Source organism: Oncorhynchus tshawytscha, linkage group LG13 (assembly GCF_018296145.1).
Source record: "Oncorhynchus tshawytscha isolate Ot180627B linkage group LG13, Otsh_v2.0, whole genome shotgun sequence".
Classification (NCBI taxonomy): Eukaryota; Metazoa; Chordata; class Actinopteri; order Salmoniformes; family Salmonidae; genus Oncorhynchus; species Oncorhynchus tshawytscha.
Window position 1 is genome coordinate 72,538,390 of NC_056441.1, and position 25,830 is coordinate 72,564,219.

The following is a 25,830-nucleotide window of genomic DNA, read 5'->3' on the forward strand; positions in this document are numbered from 1 at the left end:
GGTGTTCTATACTGTATGTAATGATATGTCTTCTAGATGGTGTTCTATACTGTATGTAATGATATGTCTACTAGATGGTGTTCTATACTGTATGTAATGATATGTCTCTGTCTTCTAGATGGTGTTCTATACTGTATGTAATGATATGTCTCTGTCTTCTAGATGGTGTTCTATACTGTATGTAATGATATGTCTACTAGATGGTGTTCTATACTGGCAATAATATGTCTACTTGGTGTTCTATACTGTATGTAATGATATGTCTCTGTCTTCTAGATGGTGTTCTATACTGTATGTAATAATATGTCTTCTAGATGGTGTTCTATACTGTATGTAATGATTATGTCTCTGTCTTCTAGATGGTGTTCTATACTGTATGTAATGATATGTCTTTAGATGGTGTTCTATACTGTATGTAATGATATGTCTTCTAGATGGTGTTCTATACTGTATGTGATGCAGAAAAATTGATCCATGCTTTTGTCACTTCTAGGTTAGACTACTGCAATGCTCTATTTTCCGGCTACCCGGATAAAGCACTAAATAAACTTCAGTTAGTGCTAAATACGGCTGCTAGAATCCTGACTAGAACCAAAAAATTTGATCATATTACTCCAGTGCTAGCCTCTCTACACTGGCTTCCTGTCAAAGCAAGGGCTGATTTCAAGGTTTTACTGCTAACCTACAAAGCATTACATGGGCTTGCTCCTACCTATCTCTCTGATTTGGTCCTGCCGTACATACCTACACGTACGCTACGGTCACAAGACGCAGGCCTCCTAATTGTCCCTAGAATTTCTAAGCAAACAGCTGGAGGCAGGGCTTTCTCCTATAGAGCTCCATTTTTATGGAACGGTCTGCCTACCCATGTCAGAGACGCAAACTCGGTCTCAACCTTTAAGTCTTTACTGAAGACTCATCTCTTCAGTGGGTCATATGATTGAGTGTAGTCTGGCCCAGGAGTGGGAAGGTGAACGGAAAGGCTCTGGAGCAACGAACCGCCCTTGCTGTCTCTGCCTGGCCGGTTCCCCTCTTTCCACTGGGATTCTCTGCCTCTAACCCTATTACAGGGGCTGAGTCACTGGCTTACTGGGGCTCTCTCATGCCGTCCCTGGAGGGGGTGCGTCACCTGAGTGGGTTGATTCACTGTTGTGGTCATCCTGTATGGGTTGGCGCCCCCCTGGGTTGTGCCGTGGCGGAGATCTTTGTGGGCTATACTCAGCCTTGTCTCAGGATGGTAAGTTGGTGGTTGAAGATATCCCTCTAGTGGTGTGGGGGCTGTGCTTTGGCAAAGTGGGTGGGGTTATATCCTTCCTGTTTGGCCCTGTCCGGGGTCCTCGGATGGGGCCACAGTGTCTCCTGACCCCTCCTGTCTCAGCCTCCAGTATTTATGCTGCAGTAGTTTATGTGTCGGGGGCTGGGGTCAGTTTGTTATATCTGGAGTACTTCTCCTGTCCTATTCGGTGTCCTGTGTGAATCTAAGTGTGCGTTCTCTAATTCTCTCCTTCTCTCTTTCTTTCTCTCTCTCGGAGGACCTGAGCCCTAGGACCATGCCCCAGGACTACCTGACATGATGACTCCTTGCTGTCCCCAGTCCACCTGGCCATGCTGCTGTTCCAGTTTCAACTGACCTGAGCCCTAGGACCATGCCCCAGGACTACCTGACATGATGACTCCTTGCTGTCCCCAGTCCACCTGGCCATGCTGCTGCTCCAGTTTCAACTTCCACCTGACTGTGCTGCTGCTCCAGTTTCAACTGTTCTGCCTTATTATTATTCGACCATGCTGGTCATTTATGAACATTTGAACATCTTGGCCATGTTCTGTTATAATCTCCACCCGGCACAGCCAGAAGAGGACTGGCCACCCCACATAGCCTGGTTCCTCTCTAGGTTTCTTCCTAGGTTTTGGCCTTTCTAGGGAGTTTTTCCTAGCCACCGTGCTTCTACACCTGCATTGCTTGCTGTTTGGGGTTTTAGGCTGGGTTTCTGTACAGCACTTTGAGATATCAGCTGATGTACGAAGGGCTATATAAATAAATATAAATTTGATTTGGAGAAAGGTTGAGGCCACACACACTCACACACAGCCACAGCCAGCTGGAGGGGGCTGAGGACACTGGGTGCCTTGTGCTCCGTTGGGTCCTTGCCTCCCTGCAAATACCCCCCCCCCATGTCAGCTGCTCAACAACTCCCCATCTTTAACAGCCCTTTTTTATTTTTTATTAACCAATGGCAAAAGCGACAGCGTGTCTTCCTGGGAACTGACATACTGAACAAGACATTACAGAAAAAAATAATTTTAATTTTTTTAACAATTTACATACATTTAAAAACATGAACCTAGACATTACAGATGTACACACACACACATTACTAGATATACAGTTGAAATCGGTAGATTACATACACGTTACCCAAATACATGTAAACTCAATTCCTGACATTTAATCCTCGTAAAAATTCCCTGTTTTAGGTCGGTTAGGATCACCACTTTATTTTAAGAATGTGAAATGTTGGAATAATAGTAGAAATAATGATTTATTTCAGATTTGATTTCTTTCATCACATTCCCAGTGGGTCAGAAGTTTACTTACACTGAATTACTATTTGGTAACATTGCCTTTAAATTGTTTAACTTGGGTCTGTAGCTCCCTTCAGTAACCACGAGCACAACCGTTCCTTGATTTTAACTGGCGGCTTTATTCTGTAGTTTCAGTCAGAATTATCACCTTCCGTGAGAACTATAAAGTAAATGAAAAATACAGTTAAGCACACTCTTACAACCTTATCTTACGAGTGACTTATTAGCTTGGTATAACTCTGAAGTGCTTACATACATAACAGTTTAACCGGCGTTATAACGGGTTCAGATTAAACACATGAATAAAGGAAAAAATACCTCATTGGCTGCTTATTACAGAAGGGAGGAAATCGAACTTCACACTTATTATTCCTGGCATGAATTCACACTTCATCCTAACATACACTCTTCAACCTTTATGAACTACACCCGATGACATGAAAACTTAGCTAACGCAGCGCAGGATTGCCTTCCTCCAAAAGTGTGTTGCTACAATAAGGATCCCGTTACAACAGTATTAGCTACGTAGTTCCGCTTGTATTATCATTTCCCCCGCACAGCGGATACGTAAACAATTCAAACAAAAGACAACGACATAACCTGTAAGTCTAACTGTCAGTTACACTCCCACCAATCACCGGTGATTTCTGTGAAAGGGGTCTGCAGGTTTCTTGATCGGCTTCCAGGAGGGTGACTGTCTTATGGATGGGCCTCTCCAGATAGGTGGGTTTGGTGATGCGTTTACCTCTCTCATCTAGGGTTGAGTCGCTGATCAGTAACTTGAATCTTCTCACCCAGCCATCCTGTCCCGGGTACACTTCTGTAACCTTTGCCAATTTCCACTGGTTGCGTGGTGCAGTATCATCTTGCAAAATGACAATGTCATTAATCCTTGCGTTTCTTCTGTCTTTACTCCATTTCCGTCTGTGTTGGAGGTTTAGGAGGTACTCTTTCTTCCACCTTGTCCAGAATTCATTGGCTAAGAATTGTACTCTGCGCCATCTCTTGCAGAGATAAAGATCTTCCTTGATGAACTGTCCAGGTGGTGGTAAGATAACTGTGGACTTCATTGTTAAGATGTGATTTGGCGTGAGAGGTTCTGGACCTAATGGATCATTCAGATATTCCGTAGTTAGGGGCCTACTATTTAAAATCTATTTAAAATCGCCATGACTTCATAGAGAAAGGTACGCAGAGAAGCGGTGTCGAGTCTTCCGTCTGACTGATCAAGAGTGGATGTTAAGACACTTCGTATCGTGCGGATTTGCCTTTCCCAAACACCACCCATGTGACTTGAAGATGGGGTGTTCATGATAAACTCGCATCCAAGTTCCTTCAGTCATGTTTGATCCATTTCTTTCAGGGCGTCCACAAACTTGCGTCTTGCGCCAATGAAGTTGCTGCCTTGATCACATCTGATTTGACGAACATTACCACGTATGGCAATGAATGAACGCAGGGAATTGATAAAAGCGTCAGTGGTTAAGTCGTCAAGCATTTCAATGTGAACTGCTCGGGAGCCCATGCAAGTGAGTAGGCGCCCATAACGCTTTAACTCTCTTCTTCCGTCCTTGGCATAGAAAGGTCCAAAGCAGTCCATCCCGCAGTATGTGAAGGGAGGTGCGGTCTCCATGCGTTCCTTCGGAAGATCTGCCATCCTTTGCCCTTCTGTACATCTTCTGAATTTCCTGCATTTCACACATTTGTAGATGTGAGAGGAAACTGCATTGCTGCATCCTAGGATCCATATACCGTTGGATCGCAGCTCATTGATCGTCATTCCACGTCCTTGGTGTCGTACTCTTTCATGATAGTGCTTGACGAGCAGCACTGACAAGTGGCTATCTCTTGGCAGGATTGCGGGATGCTTCACATGGGAATGAAGAGTTGCATGAGCCAAGCGACCTCCCACCCTGAGGATACCTTGCTCATCCAGAAATGGACTCAATTTATGCAACTTGCTTGCTTTATCTTTGGTCTTGATGTCTTTCTGGTGCCTAAGGTTGTGTATCTCATGGGAGAAGGCTGCTTCTTGAACCATCTTTATAATGGTGAGCTCTGCCTCTCTCCTTTCTTCTATGCTTGTAGCTTCACTGGACCTCAATTTTAAGCCTATGGCTTTCTTGACACGTCGTTTGAGCCTGGCAATAGCTTTTACCACTCTTGCCCAGTCTGAGAACTTATGAAGGTGATCTAGTAATGATCTTTCTTCCTTTGCTTGGGTATCATGGACCAGGGATTTCAGCTCTGGATCATTGTCTGAGAACTCTTCCCCCTTGACTTGTCCTTTGGGAAGTTCTTCATGCCAAAGAAAGTCTGGACCTGTGAACCAGTTGGAAGCCATGAGCTGTTCTGATGTGAGACCTCTGGAAGCATGATCCGCAGGATTCTCTTCAGAGGTCACATATCTCCATTGTTCGGGATCTGTGCTTTGCTTAATGCGTTGAATACGGTTAGCTACAAAGACGTGGAATCTTCTGGCTTCATTGTTGATGTAGCCAAGAACTACCTTCGAGTCTGTCCAGAAGTATTCCTGTAGACCTTGTATCTCTAGCTCCTTTTTGAGCATGTCACTTGTTCGAACAGCTACCACCGCTGCTGAAAGTTCCAGTCGTGGTATGGTCGTAACCTTGGAGGGGGCGACTCTCGACTTCCCCATAACTAGGGAGCAATGAACTTCTCCTGCGGTGCTGATTGTTCTGAGGTATGAGCACTCTCCATAACCTGAGGTACTAGCGTCGGAGAAGTGATGGAGCTCATAACTCTGCACCTCCTTGAAACTTGATGGCAAGTAGCTTCGTTGGATCCTTACTTCAGACAAGTTTTGTAGACCTTGGAGCCAGAATTCCCACTGGGAACGTAGGTCATCTGGAAGGGGGTCATCCCAGTCAATTTTGTCACGACACATCCGCTGCAAGATCTGCTTCCCCGCCGGGACAAAGGGTGCCAAAAACCCAAGCGGATCATATACAGAGGCTACTGTAGACAACACTCCTCTTCTTGTGAGTGGGCGTTCCTTGACAACTACTCTAAACTGGAACTCGTCTGATGCGACACACCACAGTACACCAAGCGCTCTCTCCATGTGTGGTTCACCCAGAGCCATATCCAGGTCTTTGGCACCCTTGGCACGTTCTTCCTTGGGAATTGTGGCTATAACTTCCTTGCTGTTAGAGATAAACTTGTGCAACCGAAGTTTGCCGATGCTGCAAAGCTCTCTTGCTTCTTTCACCAGCTGGGCCGCTTCAGCTTCAGACGATACGCTCGTCAACCCATCATCAACATAAAAGTTCCTTTCTATGAACTGGATAGACTTCTCGCTGAAGCTTCCTCGTCCTTCGGCAGCAAGATGTTTGAGACCATAGTTGGCGCAACCAGGAGATGAAGCTGCGCCGAACAAGTGGACCTTCATACGATACACTGAGGGTTGAGACTCTAGATCTCCATTCTCCCTCCAAAGGAACCGTAGATAATCTTGGTCTTCTGCTTTCACATGAAACTGGTGGAACATGCGCTCTACGTCACACATGATTGCAACTGGACCCTTACGAAAACGACAAAGGACGCCCAGCAATGTGTTTGTCAACTCTGGACCGGTAAGGAGATGATCATTCAAGGACGTCTCTCGAAACTTAGCTGAGCAGTCAAAGACGACTCGTATCTTCCCAGGCTTTTGTGGGTGATAAACCCCATGGTGCGGGATGTACCATGCTGGATGCTTGTTAATTTCCTCTTTAGAGACCTTCTCAGCATCTCCACAAGCTATAGTCTCTTCCATGAATGCTGTGTAGTCCTTGTAGCACTGCTTGTCTCTCCTTAGCCTCCTTTCCAGGCACTTGAGTCGGTGAACTGCACATGTTTTATTGTTCGGCAGATTGGGTCTTTCTTCCTTGAACGGCAGCGGCATCTCATAATGTCCATTGTCCTTACGTCTGATGCCCTCTTTCATTTTCTTCAGGAACCGGATATCCTCTTGAGATATGAGGTCCTCTTCTGCAGCTCTCTCGTTGAAGTCAGATTCAAGCGTCTTGATAATGTCCAGTGTTGTGATTACCTCTCTTACACGTGTTCTACAAACATAGTGTACTTGATTTGTGAGGTTGGAAGAAGATTGAAGGCTTGGCATCACCTGTCTAACGATAACCCGATGACTCACTCCAATAGGGTCGCCATAGTCGATACATGGATTTCCATAGCCGACTATGCTCCAGCCAAGATCTGTTCTCTGAGCAAAAGGCTGATTTCCCTTACCAGACACAAGAGTGTCCCCCTCTTTGAAGAGGGGGATGACGGCAGCTGCTTTCCAATCTTTGGGAATCTCAGACGACACGAAAGATAGGTTGAACAGGCTAGTAATAGGGGTTGCAACAATTTCAGCAGATCATTTTAGAAATACAGTGTCCAGATTGTCTAGCCCTGCTGATTTGTAGGGGTCCAGATTTTGCAGCTCTTTCAGAACATCAGCTGACTGGATTTGGGAGAAGGAGAAACGGGGAAGGCTTGGGCGAGTTGCTGTGGGAGGTGCAGTGCTGTTGACCGGGGTACGGGTCGCCAGGTGGAAAGCACGGCCAGCCGTAGAAAAATGCTTATTGAAATCCTCAATTATGGTGGATTTATCAGGGGTGACAGTGGTTCCTGTCCTCAGTGCAGTGGGCAGCTGGGAGGAGGTGTTCTTATTCTCCATGGACTTTACATTGTTCCAGAACTTTTTTGAGTTTGTGTTGCAGGAAGCAAATTTCTGCTTGAAAAAGCTAGCCTTGACTTTTCTAACTGCCTGTGTATATTGGTTTCTAGCTTCCCTGAAAAGTTGCATATCACAGGGGCTCTTCGATGCTAATGAAAATCGCCATAGAATGTTTTTGTGTTGGTTATAATAAAGTGAAACATTCACAAAAAAAAAGGTAAACAGAAACCGAACGTGACGCAACCGAGGCGCACACAAACACTCACAGAAAACAAATAATTACCCACAACATTAGGTGGGAAAAAGACTGCCTAAGAATGATTCCCAATCAGAGACAACGATAGACAGCTGCCTCTGATTGGGAACCACACTCGGCCAAAAACAAAGAAATAGGCCAACTAGAATTCCCACCCAAATCACACCCTGACCTAACCAAATAGAGGAATAAAAAGGCTCTCTAAGGTCAAGGCGTGACACCCCCCTTTTTCCTCCAAACATAACGATGGTCATTATGACCAAACAGTTCTATTTATGTTTCATCAGACCAGAGGACATTTCTCCAAAAAGTACGGTCTTTGTCACCATGTGCAGCTGAAAACCGTAGTCTTGCTTTTTTTAAGTTGGTTTGGAGCAGTAGCTTCATCCTTGTTGATATAGGACTGGTTTTACTGTGGCTATAGATACTTTTGTACCTGTTTCCTCCAGCATCTTCAGAAGGTCCTTCCCTGTTGTTCTGGGATAGATTTGCACTTTTCGCACCAAAGTACATTCATCTCTAGGAGACTGAATGTGTCTCCTTCCTGAGCGGTATGACGGCTGTGTGGTCTCATGGTGTTTATACTTGTGTACTATTGTTGAGGCACTGAGTTTGAAGGTAGGCCTTGAAATACATCCACAGGTACACCTACAATTGACTCAAATTATGTCAATTAGCCAATCAGAAGCTTCTAAAGCCATGACATCATTTTCTGGAATTTTCCAAGCTGTTTAAAGGCACTGTCAACTTAGTGTATGTAAACTTTGGACCCACTGGAATTGTGATACAGTCAATTATACGTCAAATAATCTGTCTGCAAACAATTGTTGGAAAAATGACTTGTGTCATGCACAAAGTAGATGCCCTAACCAAAACTATAGTTTGTTAACAAGAAGTTGAAAAAGTGGTTGAAAAACTAGTTTTAATGACTCCAACATAAGTGTATGTAAACTTCTGACTTCAACTGTATGTGCCTTTACCCTTCACCCCTCGCTCCCTCTGTATTTTATCACTTGCCTCACACACTCCCTCCATCACAAGGCTCTCACTTAAACACTCCTTCCTTTAACAGTAACACCTCTTCCTAACACTCCCTCCCTCTCTCTATCACAAGGCCTCTCCCTTGCCGCACACACTCCCTCTCTATCACAAGGCCTCTCCCTTGCAAACTTCTACCCTATCCCCTCTCTGCTAGCGTCTCTGACACATGGAGAAGAGAAGTGCCAACCTGCCACACCACATTGGAGAACATGAGGCCCAGGGGCCAAGGATCCATCTATCTGGCCTGGGCACGGCTCCAGATGCTTCCTTTCTGCTTGATAAAACTAAATGCTTAATTGCCACCCTGCGTCTCACCAACAGTATATACTCTCACTCTCCATTATAAATAGTGTATGGCTTCTCCAGCAAGAGACATGCAGGGTATAGCCTTAAACATTTATTAATCATTCATATTTTGTTAAAGTGGTCTAAATTTAGAGCCATGCCATGACACACCACGGGGGAAGGACACCCCATGTGAGAGCAAATTATATTTAGCTATGCATCCATGTCATCTCAAAGTGACAATGGCTAATAATGACAACATATTTTCAATAATAGTTTTAAAAAACCACGCAACAGGTAAAGTAGTCTGACAATTCATGTATGAACCAACTCATCATTGCCAACAATGCACAGATGAAAAATTCCCTCAATTGTATCAGTGACAGGGCAGGGAACAGATTACTTTTGTCCTGTCTCTAATACTGTATAATTATCCTCATGCAAATCATCGGCATGCTTGATTGCTCCGCTGAAATGCAAACTACACTCTTTCCTCTGTGGCCCATGTTCTCTTGGTGGTGGTTGACTCTCTCTCTGCTGTGCTGCTGTGGTGACAATAACAAGGCTCTCTCTCTCTTTCCGGGTGCAAAGGCATGCCTTGATTGATAGTGAGAGAGAGAGACAGAACACCAGCCACTGGGGCTCTGGACACCTCTAGTCATTCAGAGGAGTGATGGGAATGGAGCAGAGTAACCTACAGTATGAGGAGAGGAATGGATGGGAAACTGGGGATCAGTTTCTGCTACTCCATTTTCCAACAAGAATGGAGTGTCACGCCTGCTCCCGCTCTTCCTCCCCCTGGTGCTCGAGGGCGCCAGGATCCCCAGCATTACGCACTCAAGTCACCATCAGTACGCACCTGCCTTCCCCCCGTCACACGCATCAGCGATCATTGGACTCACGTGGACTCAATTAGATGTGCCATTACTTTCCCTATATCTGTCTGTTCCCAAGCTCTGTTCCCTGCTTCAGGATGGATTGTCATATGTCCGTGTTACCCGTGTTCTGCTGCTGTTCCTGTCTTGTTCCATGACTGTTCCCTATTAAATGTTTGACTCCCTGTACCGGCTTCTCCTCTCCAGCGTCACTCCTTACATGGAGAGGGCAACATACAGTTGAAATCAGAAGTTTACATACACCTTAGCCAAATACACTGCTCAAAAAATAAAGGGAACACTAAAATAACACATCCTAGATCTGAATGACTGAAATATTCTTATTAAATACTTTTTTCTTCACATAGTTGAATGTGCTGACAACAAAATCACACAAAAATTATCAATGGAAATCAAATTTATCAACCCATGGAGGTCTGGATTTGGAGTCACACTCAAAATTAAAGTGGAAAACCACACTACAGGCTGATCCAACTTTGATGTAATGTCCTTAAAACAAGTCAAAATGAGCCTCAGTAGTGTGTGTGGCCTCCACGTGCCTGTATGACCTGCCTACAATGCCTGGGCATGCTCCTGTTGAGGTGGCGGATGGTCTCCTGAGGGATCTGTGGTGCAACGTAACGTTGGTGGATGGAGCGAGACATGATGTCCCAGATGTGCTCAATTAAATTCAGGTCTGGCGAACGGGCGGGCCAGTCCATAGCATCAATGCCTTGCTCTTGCAGGAACTGCTGACACACTCCAGCCACATGAGGTCTAGCATTGTCTTGCATTAGGAGGAACCCAGGGCCAACCGCACCAGCATATGGTCTCACAAGGGGTCTGAGGATCTCATCTCGGTACCTAATGGCAATCAGGCTACCTCTGGCAAGCACATGGAGGGCTGTGCGGCCCCCCAAAGAAATGCCACCCCAAACCATGACTGACCCACTGCCAAACCGGTCATGCTGGAGGATGTTGCAGGTAGCAGAACATTCTCCACGGCATCTCCAGACTCTGTCACGTCTGTCACATGTGCTCAGTGGGAACCTGCTTTCATCTGTGAAGAGCACAGGGCGCCAGTGGCGAATTTGCCAATCTTGGTGTTCTCTGGCAAATACCAAACGTCCTGCGCGGTGTTGGGCTGTAAGCACAACCCCCACCTCATACCACCCTCATGGAGTCTGTTTCTGACCGTTTGAGCAGACACATGGACATTTGTGGCCTGCTGGAGTTCATTTTGCAGGGCTCTGGCAGTGCTGCTCCTGCTCCTCCTTGCACAAAGGCGGAGGTAGCAGTCCTGCTGCTGGGTTCTTGCCCTCCTGCGACCTCCACGTCTCCTGATGTACTGGCCTGTCTCCTGGTAGCGCCTCCATGCTCTGGACACTACGCTGACAGACACAGCAAACCTTCTTGCCACAGCTCGCATTGATGTGCCATCCTGGATGAGCTGCAGTACCTGAGCCACTTGTATGGGTTGTAGACTCCGTCTCATGCTACCACTAGAGTGAAAGCACCACCAGCATTCAAAAGTGACCAAAACATCAGCCAGGAAGCATAGGAACTGAGAAGTGGTCTGTGGTCACCACCTGCAGAATCACTCCTTTATTGGGGGTCTCTTGCTAATTGCCTATAATTTCCACCTGTTGTCTATTTCATTTGCACAACAGCATGTGACATTTATTGTCAATCAGTGTTGCTTCCTAAGTGGACAGTTTGATTTCACAGAAGTGTGATTGACTTGGAGTTACATTGTGTTGTTTAAGTGTTCCCTTAATTTTTTTGAGCAGTGTACATTTAAACTCATTTTTTCACAATTCCTGACATTTAATTCTAGTAAAATGCCATCTTAGGTCAGTTAGGATCACCACTTTATTTTAAGGATGTGAAATGTCAAAATAATAGTGGAGAGAATTATTTATTTCAGCTTTTATTTCTTTCATCACATTCCCAGTGGGTCAGAAGTTTACATACACTCAATTAGTATTTGGTGGCATTGCTTTAAAATTGCTTAACTTGGGTCAAACGTTTTGGGTAGCCTTCCACAAGCTTCCCACAATAAGTTGGGTGAATCTTGGCCCATTCCTCCTGACAGAGCTGGTGTAACTGAGTCAGGTTTGTAGGCCTCCTTGCTCTCACACATTTTTTCAGTTCTGCCCACAGATTGTCTATAGGATTGAGGTCAGGCTTTGTGATGGCCACTCTATTACCTTGACTTTGTTGTCCTTAAGACATTTTGCCACAACTTTGGAAGTATGCTTGGGGTCGTTTGGAAGACCCATTTGCAACCAAGCTTTAACTTCCAGACTGATGTCTTGAATTGTTGCTTCAAAATATACACATAATTTTACTCCCTCATGATGCCATCTATTTTGTGAAGTGCACCAGTCCCTCCTGCAGCAAAGCAACCCACAACATGATGCTGCCACCCCCGTGCTTCAAGGTTGGGATCGTGTTCTTCGGTTTAAAAGCCTCCCCCTTTTTCCTCCAAACATAACGATGGTCATTATGGCCAAACAGTTCTATTTTTGTTTCAACAGACCAGAGGATATTTCTCCAAAAAGTATAATCCTTGTCCCTATGTGTAGTTGCATTTTTTAAGGCGGTTTTGGAGCAGTGGTTTCTTCCTTGCTGAGCGGCCTTTCAGGTTATGTCGATATAGGACTCGTTTTACTGTGGATATAGATACTTTTGTACCTGTTTCCTACAGCATCTTCACAAGGTCCTTTGCTGTTGTTCTGGGATTGATTTGCACTTTTCGCACCAAAGTACGTTCATCTCTAGGAGACAGAGCGCGTCTCCTTCCTGAGCGGTATGACGGCTGCGTGGTCCCATGGTGTTTATACTAGAGGTCGACAGATTAATCGGAATGGCCGAATATTTAAGGCCGATTTCAAGTTTTCATAACAATCGGAAATTGGTATATTTGGGCGGCGATTTTTTAATTTGTATTTTTTTATACCTTTATTTAACTAGGCAAGTCAGTTAAGAACACATTCTTATTTTCAATGACGGCCTAGGAACGGTGGGTTAACTGCCTCGTTCAGGGGCAGAACGACAGATTTTCACCTTGTTAGCTCAGGGGATCCAATCTTGCAACCTTACTGTTAACTAGTCCAACGCAATAACGACCTGCCTCTCTCACGTTGCACTCCACAAGGAGACTGCCTGTTACGCGAATGCAGTAAGCCAAGCTAAGTTGCTAGCTAGCATTAAACGTATCTTATAAAAACAATCAATTATGATCACTAGTTAACTACACATGGTTGATGATATTACTAGATATTATCTAGCGTGTCCTGCGTTGCATATAATCTGACTGAGCATACAAGCATACAAGTATCTAAGTATCTGACTGACCGGTGGTAAGCAGAAGCAGGCACTTAAACATTCATTCAAACAGCACTTCTGTGCGTTTGCCAGCAGCTCTTCGTTGTGCTTCAACCATTGCGCTGTTTATGACTTCAAGCCTATTAACTCCCGAGATGAGGCTGGTGTAACCGAAGTGAAATGGCTAGCTAGTTAGCGCACGTTAATAGCGTTTCAAACGTCACTCGTTCTGAGCCTTCTAGTAGTTGTTCCCCTTGCTCTGCATGGGTAACGCTGCTTCGATGGTGGCTGTTGTCGTTGTGTTGCTGGTTCGAGCCCAGGGAGGAGCGAGGAGAGGGACGGAAGCTATACTGTTACACTGGCAATACTAAAGTGCCTATAAGAACATCCAATAGTCAAATGTTAATTAAATACAAATGGTATAGAGGGAAATAGTCCTATAATTCCTATAATAACTTCAACCTAAAATATTCTTACCTGGGAATATTGAAGACTCATGTTAAAAAGGAACCACCAGCTTTCATATGTTCTCATGTTCTGAGCAAGGAACTGAAACGTTAGCTTTCTTACATAGCACATATTGTACTTTTACTTTCTTCTCCAACACTTTGTTTTTGCATTATTTAAACCAAATTGAACATGTTTCATTGTTTACTTGAGGCTAAATTGATTTTATTGATGTATTATATTAAGTTAAAATAAGTGTTCATTCAGGATTGTTGTAATTGTCATTATTACAAGTTTTAAAAAAATAAAAAATCGGCACTGGCTTTTTTGGTCCTCCAATAATCGGTATCGGTATCGGCGTTGAAAAATCATAATCAGTCGACCTCTAGTTTATACTTGCGTACTATTGTTTGTACAGATGAACGTGGTACCTTCAGGTGCTTGGAAATTGCTCCCAAGGATGAACCAGACTTGTGGAGGTCTACAATTTATTTTCTGAGGTCTTGGCTGATTTCTTTTGATTTTCCCATGATGTCAAGCAAAGATGCACTGAGTTTGAAGGTAGGCCTTGAAATACATCCACAGGTACACCTCCAATTGACTCAAATTATGTCAATTGGCCTATCAGAAGCTTCTAAAGCCATGACATAATTTTCTGGAATTTTCAAAGCTGTTAAAAGGGACAGTCAACTTAGTGTATGTAAACTTCTGACCCACTAGAATTGTGAAACAGTGAATTATATGTGAAATATTCTGTCTGTAAACAATTGTTGGAAAAATTACTTGTGTCATGCACACAGTAGATATCCTAACCGACTTGCAAATACTATAGTTTGTTAAGAAGAAACTTGTGGAGTGATTGAAAAACACGTTTTAATGACTCCAACCTAAGTGTATGTAAACTTCTGACTTCAAATGTATATAAAGGGTAGATGCCTGTGAACAAAGGTAGCTCGTTATATACTTCTACACTGAAACTCCAGTATTATTGTGTGTATAAACTAGTTGGGTTAGTCTGTGTCGGCATCCCTGGCTTGGCCACCTGTGAGCAATCCTTCCCCTTTTAACCATGTGACCTGGCGCAGAACACACTCCCAGAGGGCTCTGGTTACCTGTTACTATGCCAACCAACGCATTCGAGAAGTGGGAAATGGCATGGGAAATGGCAGAGAGGCACCTGGGGTCTGCTGTATGTCAAGGTGTCACCCCTCCCCCTCCCTGTATGACTAACCCACAGAAGAGAGGAGAGGGAGGGAAGAGGCAAAGTACTAATGTAAACACACGTTGGCAAGGTGAAGTAAGGGGAAACCTAAAAGACATTTTCAGACCTCTTCGGGTTTCCCCTGTTTAAATGACAGTGGAAGATGAGAACCCCCCCTCCATTAAAGGTCATATTGTAGCAGAACACGACACATCCCCCTATTGTATGGCACTGTGCATTGGGATGAGTCATTTTGTTTCATGATGAAAATCCAAGCATGTCCATCCATTTCATAATAACGACCATGAGCAATAGAAGTAATGTAATGAAGCACCTGAAACGTCTTCCTAAATCCATATTTACATTTAATCTAATTGCCTGTGAGTGTCCCTCCCTCCCTTCTTCCTTGGTGTAGTGCATCAGGCTGTAATCATGTCTTCCTGTGTCAGGAGCAGTTTAATTATTACCAGGCTACGCAGGTCTAACTGTGTGTTTGGATAGAAGAGTGTATTCACTCTAATATGCTACCTGATTAAAAACACCCCCTCTACATAATAACCAGCGTGTAGATATGTGGAGATCACATTCATATTCCTGTTCTGACAGAGCAGACCAAGACGGAGCTCACACCAGCCTACAGTACTCTACCGTGGGTGCTTAATAAACACACGCGCACACAAAAGACAGAAGGGGTGTGTCAGACCTCTCGCTCTTTCTCATTCATACATGCACGCAAGCAACTTCAGCAGAGACCTTTATACGAAAATAGGTACAGTCACTTCCGGAACAGCAAATGACTCACTATATATCTGACACATAGATGCTGTCAGACCTCAGTCAAACACACCACACTACTCAGAGCTACAGAGCCTATTCAGATTAGCCACCCATTTCCAGACTAGGTATTTCAGTAAGACATTTCAGCAGGATAATATAATTTTTCAGAGGGGTATTTCTAGGAATTCTAGAAAATAGAAACAGCAGTGGTCAACCAAACATAAGCCTGGGGATTAGATTCAATAGCCAAGTCCAAGTTTCCTGACAATGTGAAACTCTCCATAACAGACTCCTGTAAAGCAGGCAGGCATGTGGTTGCCTTGAACATGCTCTCTTACTCTCTCGTTTTCTTGGCAGGTTGTGATAGCCCCATGCCATGTCACATTGAGGTCTATAAATAACCTGTTGCTGTGTCAGTAATTCACTAGCCTTCCATGATGTATGTGTGTGTGTGTGTGTGTGTGAGGTAATGAACATAGTCAAGGACTGCCATGGTAAAGATAAAGACTGGGGTCAAGTGGAGACACGTTGGCTCAGATCACTCTGGAGATAACCCTTAGTGGAAGACCATAAAGTTGACCTCTGAACAAAAATGGTGAGATGAGAGAGTGAAGTAGTTTTTAGCCGGACTAGTAAGGGTGTTGGTAGGTGGTAAAATACATTCTGGTCGCATGTTAACCTTGTTAACCAGGCTGGGGAATGAGATGAGGGGGTGCTAACCCCCCACAAAAGTACAGAGAAAAAAAGCATGCACACCAAACCCCACAGAGGAAATTATCACAAGTTAGCAGAGCTACAGGCCTCAACCCCTAACCAGGGCTCTAAACTACAACCAATTTGGTTGCATATTCAACTAAATATTTAGCTGTTTGCTGACAACACGACGGTGGTAGGCCTAATCACCAATGACGATGAGACAGCCTTTAGGGAACAGGTCAGTGACCTGGCAGTGTGGGGCCATGACATCAACCTTTCCCACAACGTCAGCAAGACAAAGGAGCTGGAACGGAGGGCCGAGCACGGCCCCATCGACAGGGCTGTAGTGGAGCGGGTCGAGAGCTTCAAGTTCCTTGTGTCCACGTCACTAAGCATATGTACCACGTCATCAGAGCGCGCTGCATGCTGAATGCGAAACTAGAGAGCTTGGTTTGTTTTTTAAAGTTTCTGGAAAAGTGTTTTCTTGAAGAGAAAAACATTTATTAACTAACCTACCTGTTTATTTTAAATATTGTGATGGGGTTATGCTCAGTTGCTGGGACCACTACTATCTGTCCTGGGATACTGCCAAACCCTAAAGTCTGAAGAGCTGCTGCTTAGTGAAGCAGTTAGCCTAGCTGCTAGCTATATAGCTAGCCAGGTTTCCATGACAGTCGGCGAGCTGTGCTGGCTGGAACTGCGTTGAATACCAGCTTTAGCATACGTTGCTATCATAACATATACCAAAGTATAAAATCTTTTAAATTGTTGCATTTTGTGTTTATATTTTTGTTCAGTGTAGAATAACTATGTATGCGGATCATTCCAAACTCTACATGTCAGCACCCAAAGCCAGTGAGCTCTGAAATTCTAAATAAGGAGTTACAGTCAGTTTCAGAACTGCTCTTAAATACAACTAAATCTAAAAGCAATGTATTTGGTTCAAAACATTCTCTGAGACCTAAACCTCAACTGGAGTTGTGTAGAAATGGTGTGACCATTGAGTAAGTTGAGGAAGCTAAAATCCTAGGTATAACATTGGATGGTCAATTATTATGGTCAAGTCATATTGACAAAGTTGTTGTGAAGATGGGGAGGGTCTGTTATAAAAAAAAGAAGCTGCAGCTGGCTCAAAACAGAGCTGCACACTTTCCGCTTAGCTTCACATACAGAACTAACAAATTCTTGTTTTTGTGAGAAATATTATTGTATTGAAATGTCCAAGTTGTTTGAATAATCAACTTACATATAGCTCTAAAATACATACTTACCCCACCAGGAGTCTCTTCACAGTCCCCAAATTCAAGGCAACGCACAGTATTATACAGAGCCATGATCACATGAAACTCGATTCCATCTGAAATTACTCTGGCAAACAGCAAAATAAGCTTTAAAACACTAATAAAACAACACCTCACAATACAACGCCTCTCCTCTATCTGACCTTCAAAAGATGGTGCTGACAGAGATGGTCGCCTCGCATCGAGTCCTTAGGAAACTTGCAGTATTTTATTTTTTATGTATTATTTCTTACATTGTTACCCCAGGAAATCTTAAATCTAATTACATACAGCTGGGAAGAACTATTGGATATAAGAGCGACGTCAACTTACCAACATTACGACCAGGAATACGACTTTCCTGAAGCGGATCATCTGTTTGAACCACCACCCAGGACAATGAATCTAAGGGGCGGATGGAGCGGCCTCCTGGTCAGGCTACGTAGACGTGCACATGGCCCACCACTCGAGTATACTACTCACCAATGTCCAGTCTCTTGACAACAAGGTAGACATAATTCGAGCAAGGGTTGCTTTCCAGAGAGACATCAGAGATTGTAACATTCTCTGTTTTACGGAAACATGGCTCTCTCTGGATATGTTGTCAGAATCGGTACAGCCACTGGGCTTCTCCATGCATCGCGCCAACAGAGATAAACACTTCTCTGGGAAGAGGAAGGGCGGGGGTGTTTATGAATAACGACTCATGGTGTAATCATAACAACATACAGGAACTCAAGTCCTTCTGCTCACCCGACCTAGAATTCTTTACAATCAAATGCCGGCCATATTACCTTCCAAGAGAATTCTCATCAGTTATCGTCACAGCGGTGTACATTCCCCCTCAAGCAGACACCAAGCTGGCACACAAGGAACTTAACTGGACTCTATGTAAACTGGAAACCATATATCCTGAGGCTGCATTTATTGTAGCTGGGGATTTTAACAAAGCAAATAGATAGAAAGAGAGACACACACAGAGAAAGAGAGAGACAGGAAGAGAGAGAGAGAGAGAGAGAGAGAGAGAGAATCCAGATGACATATCTGTTTCCAGAGCCTATTCCTGGTCTACCTTCTGTTTCTCCAGAGCTTTGTCCTGCTGCTCCTGCCAAGGGCCCTGCCTGCATGCCTGCCTGCCTGCTGTCTGTGGAGATGGGAACGTTTCCAGGGAAGGTGTGTGACAACACTCCCGGTAAAACCTCCTAGCTCCCCAACATCCTCATCTCCCTTGCTTTGCTAAACATGCCATGAGAGAGAGAGAATGAAAGATATAAAAGGAGAGAGAGAAAGAGAGAGTGAAGAGAAAGATAGGGATCCTGCCAGCCTTCAAATAAACCGCCTGAGTTCAATATGCTACCACTCCCCCTAACACTCTCAAAGGCAGAAGTTGCACGTGAGAGCACAGCATATATCCCAGTCGTTCTTGTTGTTGTATATTCTAGTAACAAAAAGCACACAGAGAAACGCTGCTATACAGTACACTATTTAGGGGCTTCCATTGTGTGCTTTAAAGTGAGTCCAAAAGCAGCAGAATGTCACACATTTAAGAGCAAAGCAAATAATCACTATGACGAATGAGTAACGTCAAAAAAATACAGAGGTAAATAAATCTCTCAGCTAATAAAGACAAAGTGGGTTTTGTTTCTATTCTTTCTCTCATAATTCACTAGAAAGGCTGCCAAGACAGAACCAAAGAAAGCCCAGTTGGTTTAGAGAGATCTAAAATAGGGAAGGGCTTATAAGAGCATATGGAGTGACTGGGAGCCAGTTCAATACGAGGAGCAGCGTGTAATTTGGATGATTAAATGATATGCTAGATTACAGAGAAAGCTCGGAAAGCCTCAAACCTCATTCCTCCAATTCCAACCCATCAAGGAAATATTAGAAATACGAAAGGAAACTAAATCGGACGTGTCAACGTTTTACACTCCTTCCCTCCATCCGCCCTCCTCATCCTCCTCCACCCAAAATAAACCATTAGGCAGTTAAGTGCCGGGACGCCAAGGAAAAGATAACTAAAGGTGTGGGTGACAGGCTTGTGCCTTTCCCTTCACCCTGAACATGCAGAATGGGAGCAGGCTCAACTCGTTTTTCCAAGGCCATAGTCAGTTAGTCAGTCACCTGATTCCAACTGATAGTGCTGTCGACTGATGAGCACCAATATGGGGGATAGCGGTAGGTAAACAAACAGCCAAACTACCACCCCCCAACCACCTATAAGAGTGAAAAGGAGGTAGATGCTACCTGCTAGTAGATCGTCCCTATCTATCTCCCACTGAATCAGCAAGCACAGCTCCTTGCCTCCGGTCTCCTCCCACGCCCCCAACTGTCACTCCTGGAGGCAAAATAATGTCAATGAGACAGCTCAGTAAAATCTCACCGTTTTAACAACCCCAGCAGACATAGACTTCACTGGGAATAGGTGATAGAGAGAGAGAGTCTACAATCTCCAGCAGGTCTCAGACTGGATCTGGACTGACTCCATACGGGCTGAGCCAATTTAGCAGCAATGACACAACACAAGACATCCCATCTAAACAATGCAACAAGGTCAGATTTAATCTACAGCAAACAAGTCTGTCCGCTTTAATCTGTGGAAGGAACCAGCAGCCTGGGAGATTCACTGATAGCTAACAAAGCTGCTTAAAAAAATTGCATGGAATATGTGCAAGAGGTTGTTTTAAACTCCTACGATTGTGAGACTGGAAGGAAGGGGTTTGATGAGTACAGGCCACATAACCGATGACATTGTGGCCAGTCTCAGGATACATTTCCTCAAAGTAGTCGATGTGTGGAGGCTGTAGGATGTCGAGAGCCGAGAGCACCTGTGGAGAGGAGAGGAGGTCAGGCACGTCTGTAGGGAGCGGAGGGTGAGAGGGATCAGAGAGAGAGAGAGAATAGGAAAGGACAGAGAGGAAGAAACAAGGTTCGGCGGTGACAGGTGGAAGAGAAGGAAAGAGGGAGGGATCAAAAGAGGGGAGGGCATTGACATTGAGGTGGGAGGAGGGAGGCTGTCCACCCACTCACATTATCATGTTTGAAGAAGCACAGCATCTTCAGCTCGCGGAAGACCCTCTTACAGGAGACGAGGTTCTGGAAGACGTTGGGCATCTTTTTGAGGGCGACGCGCTTTCCATCCCGGGGGTCCGTCACTGACCTGGAGTGGAGGAAGAGGATCAGAGCATGAGACGAGACCCTCACAGACAGCACACAGCAAGCTCCTGCCATAGTCATGTAGTTGCTGCCCGGTCCCTTATTCAGAGTGAGTGGGAATACAATAAGGGATTAAAAACAATAGCATGAACAAACAAGCATAGTCCCTAAGAAATTATCAACACTAACAGTGCAATGAGAGCAATAAGTGCAGGGGTGCTGCTTTGGTTAAGCTACTAGAGGTACTATCATCTTGGCAGGGGTGCTGCTTTGGTTAAGCTACTAGAGGTACTATCATCTTAGCAGGGGTGCTGCTTTGGTTAAGCTACTAGAGGTACTATCATCTTAGCAGGGGTGCTGCTTTGGTTAAGCTACTAGAGGTACTATCATCTTAGCAGGGGTGCTGCTTTGGTTAAGCTACTAGAGGTACTATCATCTTAGCAGGGGTGCTGCTTTGGTTAAGCTACTAGAGGTACTATCATCTTAGCAGGGATGCTGCTTTGGTTAAGCTACTAGAGGTACTATCATCTTAGCAGGGGTGCTGCTTTGGTTAAGCTACTAGAGGTACTATCATCTTAGCAGGGGTGCTGCTTTGGTTAAGCTACTAGAGGTACTATCATCTTAGCAGGGGTGCTGCTTTGGTTACACTACTAAAGGTACTATCATCTTAGCAGGGATGAGATTTGGTTACACTACTAAAGGTACTATCATCTTAGCAGGGTGCTTTATTTACACTACTAAAGGTACTATCATCTTAGCAGGGTGCGATTTGTTTACACTACTAAAGTTACTATCATCTTAGCAGGGGTGCGATTTGTTTACACTAATAAAGGTACTATCCTCTTAGCATGGGTGCTGCTTTGGTTATGCTACTAGAGGTACTATCATCTTAGCAGGGTGCTGCTTTGGTTAAGCTACTAGAGGTACTATCATCTTAGCAGGGTGCGATTTGGTTACGCTACTAGAGGTACTATCATCTTAGCATGGGTGCTACTTTGGTTACACTACTAAAGGTACTATCATCTTAGCATGGGTGCTGCTTTGGTTATGCTACTAGAGGTACTATCATCTTAGCAGGGGTGCTGCTTTGGTTAAGCTACTAGAGGTACTATCATCTTAGCAGGGTTGCTGCTTTGGTTAAGCTACTAGAGGTACTATCGTCTTAGCAGGGTTGCTGCTTTGGTTAAGCTACTAGAGGTACTATCATCTTAGCAGGGTGCGATTTGGTTACGCTACTAGAGGTACTATCATCTTAGCAGGGGTGCTGCTTTGGTTACACTACTAGAGGTACTATCATCTTAGCAGGGTTGCTGCTTTGGTTAAGCTACTAGAGGTACTATCATCTTAGCAGGGGTGCTGCTTTGGTTAAGCTACTAGAGGTACTATCATCTTAGCAGGGTTGCTGCTTTGGTTAAGCTACTAGAGGTACTATCATCTTAGCATGGGTGCTGCTTTGGTTACACTACTAGAGGTACTATCATCTTAGCAGGGGTGCTGCTTTGGTTACACTACTAAAGGTACTATTATCTTAGCAGGGGTACTGCTTTGGTTAAGCTACTAGAGGTACTATCATCTTAGCAGGGATGCTGCTTTGGTTAAGCTACTAGAGGTACTATCATCTTAGCAGGGGTGCGATTTGGTTACGCTACTAAAGGTACTATTATCTTAGCAGGGGTGCTGCTTTGGTTACAGTACTAAAGGTACTATTATCTTAGCAGGGGTGCTGCTTTGGTTAAGCTACTAAAGGTACTATCTTCTTAGCAGGGATGCGATTGGTTTACCATACTAAAGGGTCCCTCATCTTAGCAGGGATGCGATTGGTTTCCTGCATTAAATAGCAATATTTATTACATTTTTCTTAAAAGGATAACAATCATCTAACTCCAGCCTTAAGAGGGAGATTAAGGCAAAGCACTTTACCATTCCCATCAGCAGAAAACAGCAAGGTTGTGAAATAGGGGTTATTTATTTCCACTGAGATGGAGGTCATTGAGGCACACTGTGTAGTTTGTCAACATGCATCTAATGTAACACGAACTAGAACATCCTAAACCCCTGACACACACACACACACACACGAGAATAAATGTAGTATTTATAAATCCACATAATCACTCAGATGATGTGTGAAAGGTAATAAAAGTCATTAACAAAGTGTGGAGATGAGAAGACAGTTTGATCTGATGTAGAGTATACGGTAAATAGTTAACTGGATGAAGTATTTGTTTAATTTATCATGCCTGCAATTATGCCGCAGATGGATCATTAACAGACAGGCAGATTTCCGACACACACACACACACACACACACACACACACACACACACACACACACACACACACACACACACACACACACACACACACACACACAGACACACAGACACACACACAGGGCTGCAGTTTAAGCGCCTCTCCCCAGGTGATCTAAGCAGATGGAGCAGAGAGCCACATGAGTGAGACAGGCCAGACGCCACTGGCACCAACATCTCACTTAAAGGAAACACACACGAAGACACAAACACACACAAACGTGCACGCACACAGACACACACACACACACACACTTTCGTACACTGCAGCACCCCACAGAGTCGCACACAAACTCACGTTTACCAATATACCAATATACCCATGAACCCTCTCTCACACACACACAGATAGGCCGAGAGATGAGAGGCAGCACCTTGAGGATCTCTCAGACCCTCACAGTTTTTAATCAGCAAGCCTTTTGGAGATGAAACGCTTTCCCAAAATAATATTATCCCCCACTTCAAACAGAGCAGGAAAAATAAACCCTAAAAGCATAAGAGTTTAATCTAAGAAGAAAAGGCTGGTTCCACACATTATTTCCTTCTTCCAGAATGGCCAGGAATGAAAAATGTATCCGTCGATTGTGCTTTGATTCAAACCTACTGCCATGCAGCAAGTCTTCTGATATGGGCCGACAGGGTACTTGAAGATCAAGGAATCACTGGGAAAGAGTACGGGGAGGCATGGGGGGAATTCAAGGGGGAGGGGGGTCCTGATGACATTTTTCTTTTGGATAGACCGACTACGCACCGACACACAGTGACACGTTCAGATGAGAGCCAAGGGAACCCCCATTGGAACTCAGGGCTGAAACCTGCCTGGCCTACCTGATCTTGTCATAAATACAATGTACAGCTGCCTCCACTCAGTGGCAATGGCTGCTGAAACAGTCTGCGTCTCTGGCAGAACAATAAATTGTGTGGTTGAGACCTGCGTGCTGTGCTGCCTGCTATCCACTGCCCAAATCATGCAAGAATCCAATTCAATACCGCACACGAAAGTGAGCACAACATGTTTGTATAATTGGAATTTTTAGTACAACACCTACGAATCTTTTAAATATACCATCTTGTTTTCGATGGGGTCTTGTGCCGCATAAATTTGATAATGCAATATCCCAACCTCCATATAGTAACCTGTACACCTCAGTGGAATAACCTATACACACCTCAGTGAAGTAACCTATACACACCTCAGTGGAGTAACCTATACACACTTCAGTGGAATAACCTGTACACCTCAGTGGAATAACCTATACACACCTCAGTGGAGTAACCTATACACCTCAGTGGAATAACATATACACACTTCAGTGGAATAACCTATACACACCTCAGTGGAATAACATATACACACCTCAGTGGAATAACCTATACACATCTCAGTGGAATAACCTATACACCTCAGTGGAGTAACCTATACACCTCAGTGGAGTAACCTATACACACCTCAGTGGAGTAACCTATACACCTCAGTGGAGTAACCTATACACCTCAGTGGAGTAACCTGTACACCTCAGTGGAGTAACCTATACACCTCAGTGGAGTAACCTATACACCTCAGTGGAGTAACCTATACACACCTCAGTGGAGTAACCTATACACCCTCACCTCAGTGGAGTAACCTATACACCTCAGTGGAGTAACCTCAGTGGAGTAACCTATACACCTCAGTGGAGTAACCTATACACCTCAGTGGAGTAACCTATACACCTCAGTGGAGTAACCTACACCTCAGTGGAGTAACCTATACACCTCAGTGGAGTAACCTATACACCTCAGTGGAGTAACCTATACACCTCAGTGGAGTAACCTATACACCTCAGTGGAGTAACCTGTACACCTCAGTGGAGTAACCTACCTACACCTCAGTGGAGTAACCTGTGGACACACCTCAGTGGAGTAACCTATACACACCTCAGTGGAGTAACCTGTACACACCTCAGTGGAATAACCTATACACACCTCAGTGGAGTAACCTATACACCTCAGTGGAATAACCTATACACCTCAGTGGAGTAACCTATACACCTCAGTGGAGTAACCTATACACCTCAGTGGAGTAACCTGTACACCTCAGTGGAGTAACCTATACACCTCAGTGGAGTAACCTATACACCTCAGTGGAGTAACCTATACACCTCAGTGGAGTAACCTGTACACCTCAGTGGAGTAACCTATACACCTCAGTGGAGTAATATACACCTCAGTGGAGTAACCTATACACCTCAGTGGAGTAACCTATACACCTCAGTGGAGTAACCTATACACCTCAGTGGAGTAACCTGTACACCCTCAGTGGAGTAACCTGTACACCTCAGTGGAGTAACCTATACACCTCAGTGGAGTAACCTATACACACCTCAGTGGAGTAACCTATACACACCTCAGTGGAGTAACCTGTACACACCTCAGTGGAGTAACCTGTACACACCTCAGTGGAATAACCTATACACACCTCAGTGGAGTAACCTATACACCTCAGTGGAATAACCTATACACCTCAGTGGAGTAACCTATACACCTCAGTGGAGTAACCTATACACCTCAGTGGAGTAACCTGTACACCTCAGTGGAGTAACCTATACACCTCAGTGGAATAACCTATACACACACCTCAGTGGAGTAACCTATACACCTCAGTGGAGTAACCTATACACCTCAGTGGAGTAACCTATACACCTCAGTGGAGTAACCTATACACACTCAGTGGAGTAACCTATACACACCTCAGTGGAGTAACCTATACACCTCAGTGGAGTAACCTATACACCTCAGTGGAGTAACCTATACACCTCAGTGGAGTAACCTATACACCTCAGTGGAACCTATACACCTCAGTAACCTATACACCCTCAGTGGAGTAACCTATACACATCTCAGTGGAATAACCTATACACCTCAGTGGAG

At 44.5% G+C, this 25,830-nt stretch overlaps 1 protein-coding gene across 1 annotated transcript in view; it reads right to left on the reverse strand.

Annotated features, from left to right (window-relative positions):
• Nucleotides 1-25,830, reverse strand: part of nlk2 (nemo-like kinase, type 2) — a 99,182-nt gene that overhangs the window by 42,845 nt on the left and 30,507 nt on the right. Inside the window, exons 2-3 of the mRNA XM_024443179.2 lie at nt 20,483-20,612; nt 20,225-20,280 (exon numbers count right to left, since the gene is read on the reverse strand). Of these exons, the coding sequence (XP_024298947.2) occupies nt 20,225-20,280; nt 20,483-20,612 (186 nt within the window). The remainder of the gene's footprint in view (nt 1-20,224; nt 20,281-20,482; nt 20,613-25,830) is intronic.